The sequence below is a fragment of the Mastigoproctus giganteus genome, chromosome 7 (genome assembly GCF_048544385.1).
Source record: "Mastigoproctus giganteus isolate SK-2022 chromosome 7, ASM4854438v1, whole genome shotgun sequence".
NCBI classification, from domain to species: Eukaryota; Metazoa; Arthropoda; class Arachnida; order Uropygi; family Thelyphonidae; genus Mastigoproctus; species Mastigoproctus giganteus.
The window spans coordinates 73,111,335-73,135,040 of NC_143581.1; the positions used below are offsets into that span (position 1 = coordinate 73,111,335).

Genomic DNA, 23,706 nt, shown 5'->3' on the forward strand with positions numbered 1-23,706 from the left:
TTAAAAAACAATTTATGCATATAATATATAGAAATATATGTTATTGTTATGTTGTTTGTTATTTTGTTTTTAGGAGCATTAGCGACTAAGGCCATATTGCTCCAGGATATGCGGTGGTCATTCCCTGACCTTTCCGCATCCTCCGTATTTGGTGGTGACGGACTCGAACCCGGTCTAATCAAGAAGCAGGTGCTACGGACTGCTGCTTCCCACCTGGCTATGGAGGCGCCTAGAGATATATGTTATATGTGCATATGCAGGTTTAAAGTTTCACATGTTGAAAGGTTTTTAAAACTGGAAAATGGAAGAAACTAACAGCTTCATCTTTATATTTTATGTTTATTATTATTATTTTTTTTTTTTTTAATTTTTGATAGAATTAATATTTTAATTTGAAAATAAAAGGTGTAAAATAAAAATCTTTTATAAATATTTAATTATTTTATTTAAAAAATATGCAATAAGTATTACAATCCATTAAGAAATGATGGAATATTGGTAAATTCAAGTAGAATTTTAAAAACCCCATAGACTTTTCCATAAATTCAAAAGAAAGTTTATACGTATTAGATGTAGTGCCACCATTTTTGTAGCCATTAGGGACACTACCACTGCAGGGTTAAAAATCGCAGTAATAAACTGCAAAAAAAAAAAAAAAAAAAAAAAAAAAGAAAAAGAAGTTAAATATTTAAAATTTATAGTGACTGTAAGTTGAAATATTTTTAAAACTAACACTATAAGTTCTTATAGTATATTCTCATAATATATTAGCTCTATAGTGCAAAGAAGCCACAGGCTTTTTTTGCTCTACCAGCACAAAAATCCTTAGGCTCAACATTTTTTCTAATAAACAGTCATCTGTAATTTTGAAGTTGCTAATTTCATATTCTCAGCCTCCCATCTTCATGAGGGGGTCTTTCATCAGCAATATCAGCTAGGTTTTCTAAAACTTTTCCACACCCATTGCGCAAGGGTCCAATCTGATTTCTTTCTTCTTTATGAAAACCTCCTCGTCCCCTTTCTTTGCTCTCGTAGCCAGCAATTTCTAATACTCACCCTTTTTGACAAATTTTCTGTAATGTTATTGCAGATGTACTTGTAGCTGTTATAGGCTTCAGTACTTTTCATTTGCCCAATAACTTTCCAATGCTATCTTTTTTTGCACTATATGACTGGCCACCTATATTCATCCATTTTGACCTCCTCCATTTGCTATATTTTTCTTAATGGTATATGTGTATTCATAGCTTCTGTTTCTATTGCTTTAAAGATAACCCATAATTTGAATGTATCAGTCTATCTGCCCAGTTGATAGAGCCCATGTAGTGTCTTAAACCGTCATAATTCCCATTCCTAAAATTAAAACCTATGCCTTTACCTTTGATTTATAAAGTGTGGTGCCCCAACATTGTACCTTTGTTGGAGAGCAAAGGAGTAAAAGCTAATGAAAGAAAAGAAAAAAACTGATGTTCTGTAAATTTGGAAATTACTAAGCAGTTGTGCTTTGTTTCCATATTGGATTGCACTAATGCATTTTATGGAAATGAATTATTTTTAGGTTGATGCTGAATATGAAAGTGCCTGAAAAAATTCCAGACCAATTTAAACTGACTTTTTTTTAAATAAAAGTTATGAGCTGTTTTATTATAAAAGTGTTATTTTGGTAAATGTGTGTAAAGAAGTCCTTTTTGACTAGTTTTTTTTACAATGCCTAGTTGTGATACCCCTGACAGTGTCACACAATTTCAGTTTTTGACAGATAAGTTGATATCAAGAAAGTTAATGAATCTGTTACCTTTCTTAATGGGAACTGGCCTTGATTGTGTGTTGTTGAGACTTCAGGTACTGAATAGTTATGTCATATGAAAAAAGTTCACAAAGTACTCATCATCATCATCAGCCATTTTCAATCCACTGCAGGATGAAGGCCTCTCCAGCAACTTTCCAGTTCCTTCTGTTTTGGGTAATGGCCATCCATTTATTACCCACAAACTCACGAATTTCATCTGTCCATCTCCGTCGTTGTATTCCAGGTTTTCTTCTAGCTCCTCTTGGATACCATTCTGTTATTTTCTTAGTCCATCTGTCATCATGTCTTCGAGCTATGTGTCCTGCCCAAGACCATTTTAGTTCTTTAGTTTTTATAAGAATGTCCTTTACTTGAGTTTGCTGCCTAATCCATGTGTTTCTCTTCTTATCTAACAGTCTGATTCCCAGTATAATTCGTTCCATTCTTTGCTGTGTAGTTCTCAGCTTTTCTTCCATTCTTTGGTGAGTGCCCATGTTTCACTTCCATAAGTCATGGTGGGGAGTATACATTGGTTCAGTATTTTACATTTCAGACAAACTGGGATATTGCTCTTCAGTATGTGACTATATTTCCTGACTGCTATCCATCCAAAATTTATTCTTCTCTTGACTTCCAGCCATTTATCATTATATTACAGCTAATAACTTGTCCCAGATAAGTATATGACTCCACCTTTTCAATTACTGCTCCTTCAATCATTATGTCCCTTTCTGTGGCATACTTGTTCATCATTACTTTTGTTTTAGCCATATTCATCTTTAGTCCAAAATCCTTACTAACTGTGCATAACTGATTAAGATTTTCCTATAATTCTTTGGGATCGTGGCTTATGACCACAATATCATCTGCAAATCATAAATGGTTTAGGTACTCTCCATTCACATTGACTCCTTTCTGCGACCAGTCTAATCTTCTGAAGGCACCTCCGTAGCCAGGTGGGCAGGAGCAGCAGTACGTAGCACACGCTTCTTGATTAGACCGAGGTTCGAGCCCGTGACCACAAATTATATGGAGGGTGCGGAAAGGTCGGAATGACCACCGCATATCTCCAGAGCAATATGGCCTTAGTTGCCAATGCTTCTAAAAACTGTGCCTCCGTAGCCAAGTGGGAAGGAGCAGCAGTGCATAGCACACGCTTCTTGATTAGACCGGGGTTCTAGCCTGTCACCACCAAATACGGAGGATGCGGAAAGGTCAGGGAATGACCACCGCATATCCCCGGAGCAATATGGCCTTAGTTGCCAATGCTCCTAAAAACCAAATAACAAAAAAACAACAAACAGCTCCTAAAAACCAAACAACAACAACAATAATCTTCTGAAAGCTTCCTCAAGGGCAGCAGTAAACAGCTTTGGAGATATTGTGTCTCCTTGTCGAACTCCTTTCTCGATTTTAAATTTCCTACTGTCTTTGTCTAGTCTAATAAAGAAGGTTGCATTCTCATATATTTTCTTCAAAATCATAATATATGGGGTATCTATGCCTTGTCTTTCCAGTGCCTGAAACATTGCCTTATGCTGTATGGAGTCAAATGCCTTTTCATAATCCACAAATGCCAAGTATAATGTGTTTTATATTCATTTGCTTTCTTCATTAGCTATGATATTATGTGAAGGTGATCCATAGTTGAGAATCCTGTCCTAAAGCCAGCCTGCTCTTTCGGTTGATTCTCATCAAGTATTCTTTCTAATCTGTTAGTAATGACCCTTGTGAACAACTTGTAGATGTGGGATAACAAGCTAATTGGTCTATAATTTCCAATTTCTGATTTATCTCCTTTCTTATGCAGCAAAACTATGATTACATTATTCCACTGCTTAGGCGTCACACCTTTTCTAATGCAATTTGTGAAGAGCCTTGCCAATTTTTGTGTTATGTCTCTTTCTCCCAATTTTAACAACTCTACAGTAACTTCATCTTCCCCCAGGGCTTTCTGATTCTTCATTTTTCTTCAATGCATGTTCTACCTCATCAGGAAGAATATCGGGTATGCAGTATGTGTTGCTAATTTGCGATCCATCTTCCCCACTGCTGGCATCATTCCCTCACTCCTTGTATAATTCTCTATAGTAGTCTTCTGCTATTTGAATTATGCCTTCTCTGCTATTTATAAGTACACCATCACTATTCTTCAGTTTCAGTATCATTTGTCTTTCTGTATTACTGCTCGTGGCTGTTGATTTAAGTCCTTTGTTTTCCCTTACTGATTGTTCTACTTTTCTTGTGTTAAATCTTCTTATGTCCTCTCTGAGTCTCTTTCTAATGGCTTTGCATAACTCAGTATACTCAATTTTTTCCTTGTCAGTGTTTATCTTTCTCTTCATTTGTCGCCTTTGGTTCATCATGACAAGTGTTTCTTGACTAATTTTTTCTTCTTTGGATTTCTTTTTCCCTATAGGTTTCTTGGGCTTTATCACTTTCAGAAAGTTGTAATATTCCTCATCGATATCTTGGTCCTGAGCAGTCTGCAGAAGTTCAAACTTGTTCTTAAGTTCCAGTACATACTGCTTTTTCTCCTCTTCTGTTATCTCAAAGACCTTTGTATTATTTACTCGAGTCAGTTTTTTCCTTTCCTTTCCTACCTCTATATCAAGTGTACATCTTACCATTCTGTGATCACTTCCAACATTTACCTTATTCAGGACGGTAACATCGTTCACAATATATCTTCCGTTAATGAGGATGAAGTCGATTTCATTAGTTGTTAGTCCATTTGGACTCTTCCATGTCCACTTTCTGTTCACCCTTTTCTTGAAAAAAGTGTTCATTACTGACAATTCCTGAGATTCTGCAATTTCCACAAAGTACTATTCCATAGTAATTATTAAAATACTCCCCCCCTCCAGATAAAATGGCTATATGAAAAATGAATATTGGGTACTTGTTTATTATCCTCCGCCAGAGTATAGTAGTTATCTTTCCACTGTACATATTTATATCTTATCAGAGTTTATATTTACCTTTTGTAGTTCATACATAAGCTTAATGGCAATGAAGGTTCACTGCTACAGTGTACTACTTTTGTTTATTGAATGCTGACACATTCATTATTTTATATTTCTTAGGGTTTAAGCACAGAAAATGATTTAGAAGGACAATGCTTAGGTAGATACAAATATGATGCTGAAGGAGACCCACTACAGTATTTTCATATTAAGGTAAGCAGTATTAGGTGTGTGTGTGTGTAATATGTTGCCTGCATGAAGAACAAGTTTGGGTAAACTGACTCGGTATATGCAAACTGACCAAAGAATTCACACGAGCTTCAGACATTATACCAATGCCTCAGCAATAATTCAAAACAACACGTCAACTTTTAGTTTACTCTTTGTTCAGATTTTATAACTTTTAAATCCTTTCCCCCAATATCTATTTGAGCAGCCATTAAATTTTCCATATGTATGCCAAGTGGTATGCATATGTCAAATTCATATCTTATTCTTAGAGTTCATGTGTTGTTTCCTCCTATTAAGGAGGCAACTTTTGGTAGAATGTATAGTTTATAAACAAATTAATTTATGAAACAAAATAAAACATTACTTATGTATATGTAGTACCTTAAACTCTAAGGTTATGACACCTTGGTAGTAAGCCAAGTTGTCAGGGGCATTAATAACCTGGTCTCCCAGCTGGAATGCCAGGACAATGACAGGACAAAAAGAATATGTAAATTGGAGAACTTGAAATAGGAAGTGGAACAAGTTAAAGTGATGGGGTAAGGGTTTTATTTTCTGAAGTAAATAAGAATAGAATAGGAGTGGTTTGAGCAAGTGGGTTTCTGAGAGAGTGGAAGAGGTAGATATATTGGTGATAGGTTGATGATTCTAAGAATGAAGGGGGTAAGGAATTCTTCACATATATAAATGCAAAGAAGAGGACAAATCATATTGGACCCTTATGTAATGGATGTGGGATTGTATTAGATACCCCAGTGAGGTTGCAGATGAACTCAACAGTTACTTTGCATTGATATTTACAGAAGAAAAACCCTTTACGTCAATGAGAAATTATCAGGGTGATGTTGAAATTTCACATGTTTATTTAATGAAGTGAGTGCATTGAACCATTGAGGCTAATTATGAAAGCATCACTGAATTTGGGAGTGATCCCGTTGGATTGGAAAAGTGTCAATATATCTCCAATACATAAGGACGGTTTAAAGAGTGAAGTGCAAAATTACCTCCCAATCCAGGGTCACTCGAGCTGGATTTAGGGAATAATTTCGACATTGTGTATTTGGATTTCAGCAACACATTTGACTCAGTCCCTATGAGTGGTTACTTTATAAGTTGGAATAGGTTGGAATAACAGGTAAAATCCTTAGATGGATAGCTGGATGGCTTTAGGGCAGGAGGCAGAGGGTTGTGATAAACGGTTATTCCTCAAATTGGGTTGACATAAGAAGTGGAGTTCCCCAAAGGCCATTATTAGAACCACTGTTGTTTTTGATTTTCTTAAATGACATTGATGAAGGGATAGGGGCCATAATGTCTAAATTTGCAGATGATGCAAAGATTGGTAGAGTAGTTAATGATCACCGCCAAGCAGAGCTTCTTCGGAATGACGTAGATAGACTTCAGGGATGGTCAGAACAATGGCAGCTGTGCTTTAATCCAGTAAAGTATAACCTTTTACATCTGGAGAACAGTAACCCCAAAATAACTTATACACTTGCTGTAGTTGAACTCCAGTCAGACATGATGTTCTCCGAGCATTGTGAACAGGTTGCAAGGAAGGCCCATAGATTTGTCTCATTGATGATTTATCGAACAATTGCTAGTAGCGATAAGGACATCATAATCCCATTATATAAGGCTATTGTTAGACCATACTTGGAATACTATGTTCAAATATGAAGATCGTACCTATAGAAAGACATTGTGCTTCTTAAAAGGGTCCAAAGACGGGTAACTTGCCTGGTGAGATCGGCAAAATGGCATCCATACGAGGAAAGATTTCGAATATGTGGGTTGCAGAGCTTGGAAAGTAGGCACCTTAGAGGAAACTTTATTGAGGTGTTTAACACTCTGAGAGGCATAAGCAAAATGAACGAGGATGAAATTTTCATGGTTATAAATGATTCTAGAACTGGGGCCATAATTTCAAATTATAGGGTGAGATGTTTAGACTGGATTGCAGGAATTTTTATTTTAACCAGCGAGTTATAAATTACTGGAATAAGTTACCTATGTGGGTGGTAGAGGCGGACAGTTTTGGGAAAATTCAAATGTCAGCTTGATAATTACCTGTGGGAGGATAGAAATGCACAGGTTGTCTATTTCCTTTTCTCTTATTAATTATTATTTTTTGTTTTTAATTTTCTTCTTCTTCTTCTTCTTCTTCTTATTATTATTATTATTGCTCATATTATTTCTCCCTGATTGGGGATTCCACCTCGTGACGGGTATTGCTACCAAGTACACAGGGTGGTTGTTGTTATGTCTGGTGTTACTGTTGGTCGAGGAACTCTCTGACTATTCTACAGGTGTTCAGGATTGTGACTTTCTGGAGTTCCTTGTAGGTGTTTGCTGGCAGGCCTATTGCTGCTAGGAGTGTTATGTAGGGTCTTTGGCACCATACCTGTGGATGATACGATGATCGGGATGGTCATAACTTGTTGCATATTCTACGTCTCTTTGATCTTAGGTTCGTGTACTTCCTGATTTTTTCCCCCATGGGTTTTCTGCAAGTTGCCAGTGTTGGGTACCACTATGTCAATCAGATAGATAGCTTTTTCCTTCTTGTCCACAATGGTTATGTCCAGTCTTTTGTGCGGGATTGTCCTATTCTTTATTATGGCATGGTCCCAGTACAGCTTGTGGGTTGGGGTTTCTAGCACTGCCTGGAGTTCGTACTTGTAGTACGGTACACTATCTTTGATCAACGGGTATTTCCTTGCTAGCTTCTGATGTATTATCCTGGGCGTGTCTATGAGTGTACTCAGCCTGTGTTCACCTTGCATCCCGCGGTGATGTGTTGGATCATTTTTGAGGCCAGGTGGCATCGTCGACATGTGTCATCAAACACTCCAGGCTCTTTGGTGATGTATTTTCTATAGTTCCTGGTGTTGAGTAACTGGTCTTGGATGGTGAACATGAATCCTTCAGTCTCGGGGAAGAGCGTCCCGCTTGTGAGCCATGCATTGGAAACAATTTTATCTATGTGATCTTGATGGTGATCATTGTAGTGTCTGTGCTCCTGGTTGGGGTTACTCCTCGCTTAGTGTTGCGTGTGTGTTGTTTGGTTTTTAGGAGCATTAGCAACTAAGGCCTGCTCCGGGATATGCGGTGGTCATTCCCTGACCTTTCCGCATCCTCCGTATTTCGTAGTGACGGGCTCGAACCCCGGTCTAATCAAGAAGCGTGTGCTATGCACTGCTGCTCCTTCCCGCCTGGCTACGGAGTCGCCTCCTCGCTTAGGTTGAGTGGGATATACCATTTGTCTGTCTTCCTTATGGCTTGGTGCTGCTGTTTGTTTCTGGAAGTAATCCTTCGGGTTAAATATCGCTATCTTCTGTTGCTCAATGAGGTCTATCAGGCCCCTTCCTCCTCTTTTCCAGGCAATTGTCAATCTCGCTACAGCAGATTTTGGGTAGTGTTGGCGGCTCTTGGTCATCATTGTCCTTGTCTTTCTCATGATATCCTCCAGCTCGGTGTTAGTCCAATCTAAGACCCTGAAGGAGTATGTTAGCACTGGGACGGTATAGGTGTTTATGGCATTAACTGTGTTCCCTCCATTCAGCTTTGCTTTCCGTAGGCTTCTGAGTCTCTGATGGTATTTTTCGGTCAGGCAGGCCTTAATTTCCTTGTGCTGTAACTGCTGAGCCTGCATCATCCCCAAGTATTTGTAGACCTCTCCCTCTGCCATGGCTTCGATCTCTTTATCAGTCTGCATCTGGTAGTTTTGGCCAACCAAATTTCATCCTAATATCATTGCTGAATTCTTCGGTGATCTGAAGTAGTTGCTGGAGGTGCTTCTCGGTTCCCCCATAGAGCTTGGTGTTATCCATGTACATCAGGTGGGTGAGGGTACAGGTTCTTCCTTCCTTCTTTGAGGTTATATCCGTACTTGCTACTGTTGAGCATGGTGGATAGTGGGGTTAAGTGCTAGACAGAACCACAGTGGACTCAGGGCATCTCCCTGAAAAATTCCACTCCTGATGGGGATTGGCCTGGTTGTGATATTTTCGACCTTACTGGAGGTACTCCATTTCGCCATTGTTTCTCCTAGGAAGTTTGTCAGTATTGGATTGACTTTGTAGATGTTCAGAACCTCTATTAGCCAGCTATGAGGCACAGAGTCGAAGGCCTTGCGGTAATTGATGTAGGATCTGTACATGTTGCGGTGCTTCTTGTCGGCTTGCTCCATAACTGCAGCATCTATGGTTAATTGCTACTTGCATCCTTTGCTCAGCCATTTGCATCCTTTCTGCTGTTCGGCCATTATGTTCTGGCTTTCCAAGTGGTCTGATATCTTCCTGGTTATGCAGCTGGTCACGATCTTGTACATTGTTGGGAGGCAAGTGATTGGCGTATATTTCACCGGGTTTCTGATATCTTCATCTTTAGGCTTCAGATATGTGATTCCTTGAGTGAGAAACTACGGAATTGTCTCTGGGTACCTTATCATTTGGGTGAACTGACCTACCAGGTGCTTGTGGGTGCAAGTGAGCTTCTTGTACCGGTAGTTGTGGACGTTATCTATTCTTCCTGGAGTTCGTCAGTTGTGAGAGTTCTTGATCGTCTGTTTTACTACTTCTTCCCGAATCTCCCACCCTCTCATTTCTTGTACGTCCTTGGTTTTCTTGCATTCTAGTTCTATCCAGGTGGCTTGGCTGTTGTCTTACTTTCCTGATTCATATGTTTCCCCAGAACTCCTCAATTGTCTTATGCTCGGGTTATCCATTCCCTTCTTTCCTGTCTTCAACGAGATTCCTGTAGAAGCCTTTTTGGTCCTTATTGAAGATTTGGTTGTTTATTTTCCTCTGGGAGCTCTCTTTGTATCGGCGTAGTCTCTTGCTTAGTGCAAGGAGGTTCTGCTTCGATGTGTCCAAGTACTCTTCTATTCTCTGGTTTTTTTGTCTCATGTTGCTGTGGATGCTGTCTCTGTTGAGGATGCTCTTCACATTTCCAATTAATTTCTTACTCCTATTGCCCCGTCGGTACTGGGTCAATTGGCCTATCTTGACTCTTAATTCTTCTATCTTCTGCTGAAGTCTTCTTTCTGAAATTGGTGGTTCCTTCTGTTTTCAGATCTTTTGCTGCTGATCTCTCGTTCTCATTAATCCTCATGGCTGCTACCGCAGCACAATAGATGGCTGTGTGGATGGCCTCCAGTGTTGTACCATTGCTGTCAAGGTAATACGTTATTATTTGCCGATTGAGGTGGTGTGTGACTCTCCACAAGGTTCTATTCGGTGTCTGCTTCGTTATCATGTGAGTCTTGGTGGGGTCCATTCCTTCATATTCTGTTAGGGCCTTCTTCCCCTCATCCTCTATTCTGGATATCATGACGTCGTCTCTCTCTCTCTCCACTTCAGCTACTGTGGGTTGTATTTCTTCTTGCTCTTCCTCCTTTGGTTCAGTGGTGGTACGTTCTTCCTCCTCTGGTTCCATATTCTTTATTCTTTGTAGTTTATCACTCATGTCCTGCTTGATTTTTTCCAAGATTGCAGGAGCTATCAGGTTCTTTGCGACGATCGTCCCTCTCTGGTCCGCTATTCACTGTTCGGTGACCTGAATATCCGGGAATCGATCCAGCCACTTGGTATGTAGTCTTGCCCTGTAGGTTGTCATATCGGTCTCCAGCTTCATTATTTGTAGTATGCTTGCATGATGTACGTATTCATTTCAATGCTCCACTTCATGCGTTGGTGTATTTTTTAAATTTTCTTCTTATTTATTTTTAAAAATTTTCTTCTTACTATTATTTTTTTAAATTTTCTTCTTACTATTATTATTTTTTTTAAAATTTTCTTCTTACTATTATTATTTTTTAAATTTTCTTTTTATTATTAATTTGTTTTTATTGTTATTATTTTATTTTATTTATTTTTTGTTATTTTATTATTTATTTATTATTTATTTTTTTGGCTGGTGTAGCATAAGCCACAGGCTTCCTTGCACCATGTGGCAATTACTAATATTAATACTAATATTAATTTTGCATCTGTAAGTTTATCTTCATCAACTGTAACGAAAAGAATTGAAGATTTAAATTAGTAGAAAAAGTTCTCATCAATTGCTATTAAAAAATGTGTGAATTCACACATTTTTCAATAGCAGTTGATGAGAATGAAGATACAAGCATAGAGTTCAGTTACTAATTTGTAACCGAGGTGTAAATAAAAATTTTGCAGTAACTGAAGAGCTAGTTGCATTAAAAAGCTTGAAAGATACAACAGCAGGCGAAAATATATTTTTTGGTGTCAGAAGCAATTGATAGCCTCAAATTGAATTGAGATTTCCTATCAGCGGTTACGACGGATAGTGCTAAAAATATGGTCGGTACTAAAATTGGGTTCATGGGTCAGCTTCATAAATATCTTGAGAGTAAAAATATTAAAAAACCAATGCAATTTCATTGCATAATTCACTAGCAGTCTTTGCGCAGAAAATTTTTGGGTGTAGTCATGTCAACTCTAATATCAGCAGTAAATTTTATTCACAACGCTGGTCTGAATCATCAGCAGTTCAAAAATTTTCTCGAAACTATTGAGGCTGAATACGGTGATTTGTTTTACCACACTGAAGTACAATGGTTGAGTTGTGGTAGCGTGTTGAAGCAATTTTTTTAAACTTAGGATTAAAATGGATCTATTTATGAACAAAAAATTGAAACCAGTTCTGTCAGATCTCAAATGGGTGTGTGAAACCTTTCCTTTTTAACAAATATATGTAAAAACCTGAATTTTCTTAATATGAAACTACAAGGACGAGACAAACTTGTCAATGAATTGTATTATAATGTCAAAGCATTTGAAACAAAATGGAGTTATTTAAAAGTCAACTACTTTGGAATAATTTTTCACATTTTTTATATTGTGAGAATTTATCTAAAAATATGCGTAGTTGTAATTTTTCCACTGAAAATTTTGCGGCTAGATTTTATGATTTAAAAATAATTCTAAGATGTTTGAACTTTTTCAAAATCCATTTGACGTACCCATCAACGATGTTGATGAGAATTTACAATTACAGTTGGTAGATCTTCAATCTAATGATGCTCTGAAGACAATATTTAAAAACGAAATCTGATTCAATTTTATTTGACATTATCTTATTCAGATTATCCAAAAACTAGATCGTATGTATAGCTTAGCTTAATTTTTAGCACTCACCTCATAGTAATCCGCTTAGCTGGTGGAGAGTTTTACCACATACATAGTGATTATAGGATTCTAATAACTTACACCAGCTAAGCGGATTACTATGAGGTGAGTGCTGAAAATTAAGTTAAGCTATACATACGATCTAGTTATTACATTACAGCACATAAGGACTCCTTAAAAATCAAGAGTCAATTATCCAAAAATTAAAAATTTTGCAAGAAAGGTTACGTCAATTTTCACTTTTCACATTTTTTTGGGCATTTTTTGTGAGCAGACCTTTTAAAAAATGAAATATGTAAGATCAAAAATACGATCGCATCTAACTGACCTGCATTTACATGACTTTTTAAGAATTGGAACTAGACTTTACAACCACATTCATCGCATTAATTATAATTTTGTTGTATTACTAACTATTTTTGTGATTAGACAATAAATAAGTAATAATTGAAATTTGATATAAACAAACTAGTATATTTTATGTTACATGTCCATCGATTTATTTTTGAATCTGTAGATATAGGGGTATAAACTTTGTTTCTCTGCATAACTTTAATGTTATGCAGAGAGTGTCATCATCATCATCATCAGCCATTTTCAATCCACTGCAGGATGAAGGCCTCTCCAGCAACTTTCCAGTTCCTTCTGTTTTGAGCACTGGCCATCCATTTACTACTCAAAAACTCATGAATTTCATCTATCCATCTCCGCCTTTGTCTTCCAGGTTTTCTTCTAGCTCCTCTTGGGTACCATTCTGTTATTTTCTTAGTCCATCTGTCATCATGTCTTCGAGCTATGTGTCCTGCCCAAGACCATTTTAGTTCTTTAGTTTTGATAAGAATGTCCTTTACTTGAGTTTGCTGCCTAATCCATGTGTTTCTCTTCTTATCTAACATTCTAATTCCCAATATAATTCGTTCCATTCTTCGCTGTGTAGTTCTTAGCTTCTCTTCCATTCTTTTGGTGAGTGCCCAAGTTTCACTTCCATAAGTCATGGTGGGGAGTATACATTGATTCATTATTTTACGTTTCAGACAAACTGGGATATTGCTCTTCAGTATGTGACTATATTTCCTGAATGCTATCCATCCAAAATTTATTCTTCTCTTGACTTCCAGCCATTTATCATTATTACAGCTAATAACTTGTCCCAGATAAGTATATGACTCCACCTTTTCAATTACTGCTCCTTCAATCATTATTTCCCTTTCCGTGGCATACTTGTTCATCATTACTTTTGTTTTAGCCATATTCATCTTTAGTCCAAAATCCTTACTAAATGTGCATAACTGATTAAGATTTTCCTCTAATTCTTTGGGATCGTGGCTTATGCCCACAATGTCATCTGCAAATCGTAAATGGTTTAGGTACTCTCCGTTCACATTGACTCCTTTCTGCGACCAGTCTAATCTTCTGAAAGCTTCCTCAAGGGCAGCAGTAAACAGCTTCGGAGATATTGTGTCTCCTTGTCGAACTCCTTTCTCGATTTTAAATTTGCTACTGTCTTTGTCTAGTCTAATAAAGGATGTAGCACTCTCATATATTTTCTTCAAAATCATAATATATGGAGTATCTATGCCTTGTCTTTCCAGTGCCCAAAACATTGCCTTATGCTGTATGGAGTCAAATGCCTTTTCATAATCCACAAATGCCAGGCATAATGGTGTTTTATATTCATTTGCTTTCTCCATTAGCTGTGATATTACGTGAAGGTGATCCATAGTTGAGAATCCTGTCCTAAAGCCAGCTTGCTCTTTCGGTTGATTCTCATCAAGTATTCTTTCTAATCTGTTAGTAATGACCCTTGTGAACAACTTGTAGATATGGGATAACAAGCTAATTGGTCTATAATTTCCAATTTCTGATTTATCTCCTTTCTTATGCAGCAAAACTATGATTGCATTATTCCACTGCTTAGGCATCACACCTTTTCTAATGCACTTTGTGAAGAGCCTTGCCAGTTTTTGTGTTATGTCTCTTCCTCCTAATTTTAACAACTCTACAGTAACTTCATCTTCCCCCGGAGCTTTCCGATTCTTCATTTTCTTCAATGCATGTTCTACCTCATCAGGAAGAATATTGGGTATGTCGTATGTGTTGCTACTTTGCAATCCATCTTCCCCACTGCTAGCATCATTCCCGTGCTCCTTGTATAATTCTCTATAGTAGCCTTCTGCTATTTGAATTATGCCTTCTCTGCTGTTTATAAGTACACCATTGCTATTCTTCAGTTTCAGTATCATTTGTCTTTCTGTATTACTGCTCATGGCTGCTGATTTAAATCCTTTGTTTTCCCTTAATGCTTGTTCTACTTTTCTTGTGTTAAATCTTCTTATGTCCTCTCTGAGTCTCTTTCTAATGGCTTTGCATAACTCAGTATACTCAATTTTCTCCCTGGCAGTGTTTTTCTTGCTCTTCATTTGTCGTCTTTGGTTCATCATGACAAGTGTTTCTTGACTAATTTTTTCTTCTTTGGATTTCTGTTTCCCTATAGGTTTCTTGGGCTTTATCACTTTCAGAAAGTTGTAATATTCCTCATCGATATCTTGGTCCTGAGCAGTCTGCAGAAGCTCAAACTTGTTCTTAAGTTCCAGTACATACTGCTTTTTCTCCTCCTCTGTTATTTCAAAGACCTTTGTATTATTTACTCGAGTCAGTTTTTTCCTTTCCTTTCCTACATCTATATCAAGTGTACATCTTACCATTCTGTGATCACTTCCAACATTTACCTTATTCAGGACGGTAACATCATTCACAATATATCTTCTGTTAGTGAGGATGAAGTCGATTTCATTAGTTGTTAATCCATTTGGACTCTTCCATGTCCACTTTCTGTTCACCCTTTTCTTGAAAAAAGTGTTCATTACTGACATTCCTTGAGATTCTGCAAATTCCACAAGTCTTTCGCCTCTTTTATTTCTTTCACCAATTCCAAAATTTCCTGTAGTTCCTCTTTCTGCGCTGTTTTGCCTTTTTCCAACCTTAGCATTGAAGTCCCCCATAATAATAGTGTAGTGGGTTTTCTGCTCATCTAGAAGACTCTCAATTTCAGTGTACATGTCTTCAACCTCTTCATCATCGTGGCTCGATGTTGGTGCATAAATCATTACAATCTTTAGCTTGTACCTCTTAGAAATCTTGAGTATTAGTCTTGACACCCTTGATGATGTACTTTTGAATTCCAAAATGTTGTTTTTAAAATCTTTATGGACCAGAAACCCAACTCCACCTTCACTCCTTTCACTGTTTCCATTGGTGTACAGCAGGTTTCCACTTGATAAACTTATAAGTGATTCATTTCTTCTTCTTGTTTCAGCCAAACCGATGATATTTCAATTCACATTTTCTAATTCCTTTTCCAGCTCTAATATCCTGTCTTCACCGATGAGTGATCGTACGTTATAACAGGCCAAGTTCAATTTCCGTGCATGGCAGCCTGGTCGTACCCAGAGATTCTTAGCACCCTCTGCTTCCACTCTGATCCTCTCGCTGCCGTAAGAGGGAGAGTGAAAGCTGCTGGGGACTGAGGGCCATTTGTATTGTTGTGCTTTCATTGCTGGAGGGTTTGGTCTTTTCCTCTTCACGCTGACCAGGCGTCTTGAAGAGAACCACTCTGCACGTTCGTTGCCACCTAAGTGACGTAACAGGGCTTACCATCGAGAAGGTGTGCATGAGTGGATTTTAGGGAGGCAGGCCAACCGGACTTCTCCTAAATCTTCTGTAATAGAGAGAGATATTGGATCCATCAGTGTTTTAGGCTGAGTGTCTGATAACACACAGGATACCTGTTCCCCTCTGAGCAGAGAGTGTAGTTTTCAGTAATTAAGAATTTCTCCAGCCCGCCAAATATTCCAAAAATTGATATGTGGCCTGCTTCTCTAAAAGTTTGGGGACCCCTGGTCTAGATGATCCCATGAAGGCTCTATTGGGTTTAAGTGAGGCCATTACATTGGCCACACCATAATTTGCACTATCTCCCTTCCTGTTGTTTAGTTGCTAGAAAGTCCCCTCAGCTTAAAGCTGTGCTTCGGGTCATTGTCTTGTTGTAATATAAAATTTCTTCCTCAAACTTTGAAGTCCAGAGAATATTACATTATGTTCAAGAATGTGTATGACTTCCTTTCTTAATAGGCATGCCAATTGTAGGCGTACACTCCTTCTTCCGTCTACTATTATTTATAAATAATTAGTTACTTATTTATACACAATTTTTTTTCCCTACATTAATTTTATCTGGTAACTACAAGTTATCCTGAGGCCTCTGACTTCATTAACAAAATTCCAGGCAATTTATTTATTTAGCTAGAAAATTTAGTGAGACAATTGACAATACACATTAAAATTTAGCATGTTTAATTACAGAAACTGAATTAAATACATACAAAATTTATCACAAGAAAACTTTTCCATATTATAGATGTTTCCCCACTGGGATAGACAATTTCAACAAGTCCGTTCTATATCTCATTCTAAATTGAATTATATTTAGTTCTTTACAACATCCAATTTGATTATCCAGCTACCTCCTAGGCTAGTCAAATTTATCACAGTTAGGATTTCAGAATGTCTTTCTCCCTTTTTTTTGGATTATTTCCTTGACTAGGAATAATAATACGAAACGGTACTTACAATAACTTTCATTTCTCCGAGTTTTTGGACCAGCTCCTTGATCTTCCAGCACTTTCTTTAATAGCTTCCCCATCAGATTCCTTGTTATTATCCAAGATTCTTCTCGACCAAACTCACTTTAATGTGGCCTGTTCATACTAAACGGCCCACTTACCATAAATTTATTTACTCTCTTTGAACTACTAGTTACATATCTGCACCTAACTACAACTCCAAATTTGCTAACTCCGAAAAACTGTGCTTACTTGCCACCAAACCAGTCATATATCCGAACTTTACCTAAATTTCCCCTGAATTTCGACCTGACCTCCCCTCAGTAAGTCGAATGTTCACCGTACTTCGGAGAAATATGGTCTCACCCTTAGATATTTTCCTAATGACTATTCCTTATCCCATTACAACTGTTTGTTGCGTGTATAATTGTTGTTCACTGAAATTTTCTAATTATACAGAATGTTCCCATGTTAATTTCGCCCATATACTTTATTATTATCTTAATTTTAATTTATTTATTTATAAAATATATATATATATATATATATATTTTTTTTTTTTTTTCTTTAAAATAAGCTTAAGGTTACAAATATTTTTATAGCCTTCTTTTCTTAAATTCCTTCAATTCTGATGATGTCACCCACTCCAGAAAAAAGAAACAACCCGAGATCATGATGGAACTACCACCTATTTGACTGTAGGCACTAAACAGTGAGGCATCATTTTTTTCTTCAGGTGATCGTCTCACATAAACTCTACGCTTGGATCCAAAAATTTCAAATTTGGATTCATCCGTCCATGGTGCGGACAACCGCACCATGGATGGATGAAACTTCAGTTGTCCAATGTTGATTGCTCTTAGTCCAAGCCAACTGTTTCTTTTGATTTTCCAGTTTTAATAAGAGTTTTAGGGGCCACTCCACAACCACGAAGTCCTGCTTAAAACAAAGTTTTACAGTCGATATAGACATGGGAGTTTCTCTGTTGCTATTGAACTCAGCTTGGACTTCAGGTGCAGTAAGTTGTCGATTGCATTTAGAAATCAGTGTTATAGTCTTATCTAGCTTATCTTGTGTTTCCATTGTTATGTATGGTCATCCTGATCGTGGTTTGTCCTTTAAACTGCCAATCTCCTGAATTGTTGAATTGTAGTTTGTATTCCTTGAAATGAAACACCTAGTTTTATGCCATTATTTCTCATGGAATAATTTTCTTTATACAGAGTTATGACAAAAATTCTGTTATCAACACTCAATTCCTTATTTATTGCCATGTTTATCACAAAACTTACACTGAACATTCTTTTTGAATGATGGGTGTTCAATTTTATAACACAGCTCTTACTCCTCAATTTATATTATTGAAAAACACCCTAAAATCATCTACAATCTTCTGTAATATTGAAACAATACTCCCACTTAGAATATTCTCAAATATTCTAGAAACTTCTTTAATATTATTTAAGTTTTTTGTTTACTAGACAAACATCATTTTGTTACGTGTCATATCGTGAATGCCTTCACAAGTTGCCTCTTGCTGCATTACCTCAAATAAGCAATGCTTCCCTAGTAGAGAAAACTAAAATTACTTAATCTTGGTGGATACCACCTAGACAGCACCATTTTGAGACTTGTTGGCCTCTCATTGGTGGGTGGATAGGTACCCCAGTGACAACCCAGTTACAAAGTTTAACCCTGCAACATAAGAGATTCCAGATGGTGTGCAGTGTTAAAATTAGTAAAAAGGTTTTAAATTTGCTAGACGAACAAATTAGTGCTAAGCATCATGTTAGTTGTAGTAAATAACCGAAGTAGGTGAAATGGCATCATTTTTGTTACATCTCATATTTTGAATGCCTTTACAATGAGTTGCCTGTTATTATATTGCCTTAAATAAGCAATGCTCCCCTAATGTTTCTTTTTCTCAGCAGGTGGTGGTATTTGCCAAGAATATGTAAAATTGTCTTCTCCACTGGGAAAGCATTGCTTATTCAAGGTAGTGCAACAACAGACAACTTGTTGTAAAGGTGTTCACTATGACATGTAACAGAAATTATGCCATTTCACCTACTTTGGTGATTTACTCAGAACTAAAATGATGCTTTGCACTAACTTGTTCGTCTATAAATTTCCCATAGTCTAAGGCTTTCAGCCCTAAACCCCTTTTTAGTTGTTTTTTTTTTTTATTATTATTATTATTTATTTTTTTTTTTTATACATATCAGAAAATATTTTAATAAAAATTGGTAAACAACTTTGTCTAATTTAATAAAAACTTCAAAAATTAAGAAAAATGAAATGTGATTTGATACTTTTAGGAGGGAATGTATATTAAATATATTAACAACAGAACATCAGCAGAAGAGTAAATTTATGAGCAACTAGAAAATGTAATTGAGAATATTCTCAAAGAGAGAGAATGGCCAGACAGATTTTTGGTGATTATGGGTAATTGGTAGGAAGTGGTTGCAGAAGAAAAGGATAACAAATCCTTTTTTTTTTTTTTTAATGATAACAAATTCTTGGTTTAGACAACATAAAAGGAGATGTACATGGAAAATACCTGTAGACAGAAGTGGCTTTCAACTATATCTTAGTTCGGAACAGATAAAGAAACAGTTTGAAAAATCTCATGAATAACCAGGACCATACATATATTCTGCTCATGATATTGTTAATGGATGTGAAATTAAAGGGCCAAAGAAAGATAGAAGAAAATAAGAACAACAAGGAAGAATATTACTGCAGCAAAATTAAGGGAAAGTCTGTTATTGGAAAGGGTTGATCAGCTGGATAATCAAAGTGTAAATGGGTAAGTTTAAGAGAAAGTATAAAGAAAATCAATGAAGAGGAAAAAGGAAATAGGCAGGATTTAAGACCATCAAATCATAGGTGACAGTAGGTATGATAGGAGAAATGGAGGAAAGAAGAAAACAGAAAAATACCAGTGCCAAAGGTGGCAGGAGGATGTGTAGAGAGAGCTTAATAATAGGTGTAGACAAGTAAGAGAGGAATTGAGATGGGTTTTGAAGAAAATTAGAAGTATTAGAAAGATTAGGAAAATGTGATTTCATATATAAGAATAAGAATACAAACATGGAGAAAAAAGGGAAGAGGTCAGGTTATTATCGAAGAAACAAATGGGAAGGTACTAAGAAAATCAGAGGACATAAGAGTAAGATGAGTGGAAGATATAAGGGAGTTATATTGGTCGAACAAGCAGTAGAAAGATGATATTGATAATCTAGAAATAATGGATCAAGACAGCTTGGGGCCGTCAATAATGTTGCAAGAGGTGATTTTTAGTATTTAAGGAAATGAAAGAAAAGAAAGCAATTGGTATTGATGAAATCCAATTGTAATTTATAGTTTTTTAAATTTAAAGGGGAATGGCCAAAACGTTTTAAGACCATTAGTAATGATATGGAAAATAAAAGGGAAAAAAACTGTACAGTGAAATGCATAGATTTTAGAACTGTTGAGTTTGGCACCACATGCAGCAAAGATAATGCTGTTTAATGATTTATTTAAGTATATGAAATAGAAGAATGATAAGAAGGATGGAGGAAAACATGGGAGAAGATGCAGGTTGGTTTGGGGGGTGGGGATGCAATACCTGATATTGAATGTTTACAGAAAGATATCCAAAAGTGAATAAAGATATATGTATGTTTTATAGATTTCAACAAGGCATTTGTTTGATTAGATTTGGTTAAATTATTGAGTACACTGGGAAAGATGGAATGGATTTGAAAGAGAGAAGAATGATTAGTAGATTATCTAGGGAACGTCAAGTAATAGTTAGGGTAGAACAAGGTTGACCTGCAAGTGTAGGAATAGAAAGAGGCATGAGGCAGGGGTTTTGTCCATTCCTGACTTTATTTGTTATATATGCAGAAGAAATGGTTGAAGAGTTATTTGATAAAGGAAATATGGAAATATGAGGGAAAATTGTATAGAAGTATATGAAAGGGAAGGTTAATGAGAGTGTTAGATTATCAGATGATATGGTATGAGCGAAAGATTCTGAGGAAGGATTGCAGAAATTGGTTAATAGGCTAAAGGAAAATTGGGAGAGAATAAATATTGAGAAGATAAAGGTTATGAGAATGGGAAATGAAAGAGGCATGATTTAAATACAAGGGGGGTCCTGATTATCCGAGGATAATTGGTTCCAGAAAATCCCACTTAAAATGGGGACCAAATTTTTCTCCATAATCTCTAATAGCACATCACCTCCTTTTTCTTGTCAATTTTACATCAGAATGCCGAATTATATTCTTTACTCTGCTTTCGATATCTCCTTCATTATTCAGGATGGTGTGAATTGTTTCCTGGATCTCAAGGGAATGTGCGATATCGATTACTCGTTCTCCACTTCTTTTACATATAATGAATTATAGTGAGTTTTCTTATAATGAATTACCAATCCATAGCCTATTACGCCTTGTGCATTTATTCTTTTAGTATTATTACTATGTACACCAACTGGCATCTCTCACATACTTCACAACTGGGTTGGCATGATTGCAACACTGGGGTATCCATCTGCCCGAGATATCTATCTGCTGATGATAGGCCAACAAGCCTTGAAACAGTGGTATCCCCTGAGAATAAGTATCAATAGTCTTCTCCATTGGTGAAGCATCACTTAATCGAGGTAGTGCAATACATGGTAACTTGTTATGAAGGTCATCACAATATGAGATACAATGAAATCAATGCCATTAACTCTACTTATGTAGTTTTTTACTACTACAGAAAAATATGGTGATATATCACTGATATTGTTATAGTAATTTATAACTTCTAATTTAACATCTAAACCATGACTTTTGCATTGTCTTTTTTTTTTTCGTGATGTTTTATCATCAGCACTTCGCTTTGAACACATGATTAATAAAGATAAGAAAACTAAGAATTCACTTAACATAAAAATTATCGAAAATATCAGACGCGTCTATTACAAGCAACAGTAAATGAGAAACCGACCATAGGTAGAGGGAGTTGAGTCAACAGGATGCTCGCAGGAAGAGTGGAGCAGAAATAGTCAAGTGTGTAGTGGGGGTGCTTCAGCATAAGTCGAAACAAAGTACATAGATACTATTATATTTTCATATAGGTTTATGATTATTTGCAACCTCGTAACTGCGGGAACTCTGATAATAAATATTCTGATACTGGGGATCTCCTGTTTTGAAATAGGAGGTGAGCAAGTATAGGTATTTGGGAAGACAAATGGTGGAAGAAGAAAAAAGCAGCAGAGAAATAAAATAAAAAATGGGTAAAAAGTTTTTAAGAAGTAAAAAAGAATATTATGTGGAAGGTTAGTAAATGTTTAAAGAAAAGAGTGGTACAATGTCTGATATGGAGTGTTGTTCATTATGGAGCTGAGACATGGACATCGAAAATAGAAGATAATAGAAGATTGGAAAGTTTTGAGATTCAGGTATGGAGTAGGATAGAAAAGATAAGATGGGTTATCATATCTCTCACTGTTACTTGTGAGGAGGTTTTGAGAAAGGGGTGGATGGGAAAAGATATTTGACTGAAATAATCAGAAGGTATTGTGAGGTGAGGGATTGATGAGGGATGTGATGGAGGAAATGTTGAGGGGAAGATACCTACTATAAGAGATAGAGAGGATGGGGGATATGAAGAGTAAGGCTGAGGATAGGGAGATAGAGAGAATAGTTGTGGAATGTGCTGATCTGCCCTTTGCAGAACACGGATAATAATAATAAATACACTAAAAAAAAATTATGAGTGAATTTTTAGTTATCAAACTATTTTTTTTAAATAAGTGAATATGTACATCTAATGCTCTTCTAACTTATATCTAATGATATGTACATTCTGTAGTGATACCTTTGTCCAACACACACACACACACACACACAGTGTTTATAAATGGTGGGAACACTTCCAGTGATTTATTGCACAAAGATTAGGACAGATATTAGTGTCATATACATACTTTGTGAAAGAGAAAAAAATGTCAAAGTTTTTTTTACATCACATCACTTCACAATGATTCAATGTAGGAATTAAAGAAGTCATCATGTTCTTCTGTCAGTCCTTGCAGTTCACAACAAAATTGGAAATGCTTCTCTTTGTCGTCTTCCTTTAACATATGCACCAGCTGCAATTTATATGGCTTCGTAAAAAGGTTTTAACGAAGGCTGAGTCCCACAGGTTTCGGTGTTGGGTCCACTGTTGTTTTGTATATTTATCAATGATATTGATGAAGGTATATCAGGCTAAATGTCGAAGTTTGCAGATGATACAAAGGTTGACAGGGTTGTTAATGACAGTAATGGCAGTCTGCTACTGCAACAGGATCTAGATAATTTGGGCAGATGGGCTAAGAAGTGGCAACTGAAGTTTAACATTGACAAATGCAAAGTACTGCATATGGGTAGAAATAACCACAGAGAAACGTACCAACTGTGTGGTACTACACTTAAGGTGGGAGTAATTGTGCTGGCAGATATGAAGTTTTCTGAGCAATGCAGACAGGCTGCCAGGGCAGGTCATGGGGTTTTGTCAATGATATATAGGAATTTTGTTGGCAGGGAAAAGGAGGTGATTATCCCTCTGTATAAGGCAATGGTCAGGCCATGCCTTGAGTACTGCGTACAGGTCTGGAGGCCTCATTTTAGGAAGGATGTAGATTTATTTGAGCGTGTACAGAGAAGGGCAACAAGATTGGTGAGGGGAATGAAGGGATCCTCTTACCAAGAGAGGCTTAAGTTCTGCAAATTGCAGTGGCTGGAGACTAGGCACCTGCGCAGTGATCTGATTGAGGCCTTGAATGGGTTGAGCACGTTGAATTCTGATGGGATCCTTCCACTTGTTCAGATTACGAACCTAAGGGGGCATAAATTCAAATTAAGAAAGGATGTAGAATAGATGTGCGGAAATTTGCCTTTAGCCAGCGGGTA

The 23,706-nt window shown here is 36.7% G+C and overlaps 1 protein-coding gene across 1 annotated transcript in view; it reads left to right on the forward strand.

Moving 5' to 3' along the window:
• The window catches only part of LOC150082990 (uncharacterized), a 389,813-nt gene that overhangs the window by 338,272 nt on the left and 27,835 nt on the right, over positions 1-23,706 (forward strand). The window contains exon 18 of the mRNA XM_090376961.1: positions 4,876-4,968. Within this exon, the coding sequence (XP_090233087.1) occupies positions 4,876-4,968 (93 nt within the window). The remainder of the gene's footprint in view (positions 1-4,875; positions 4,969-23,706) is intronic.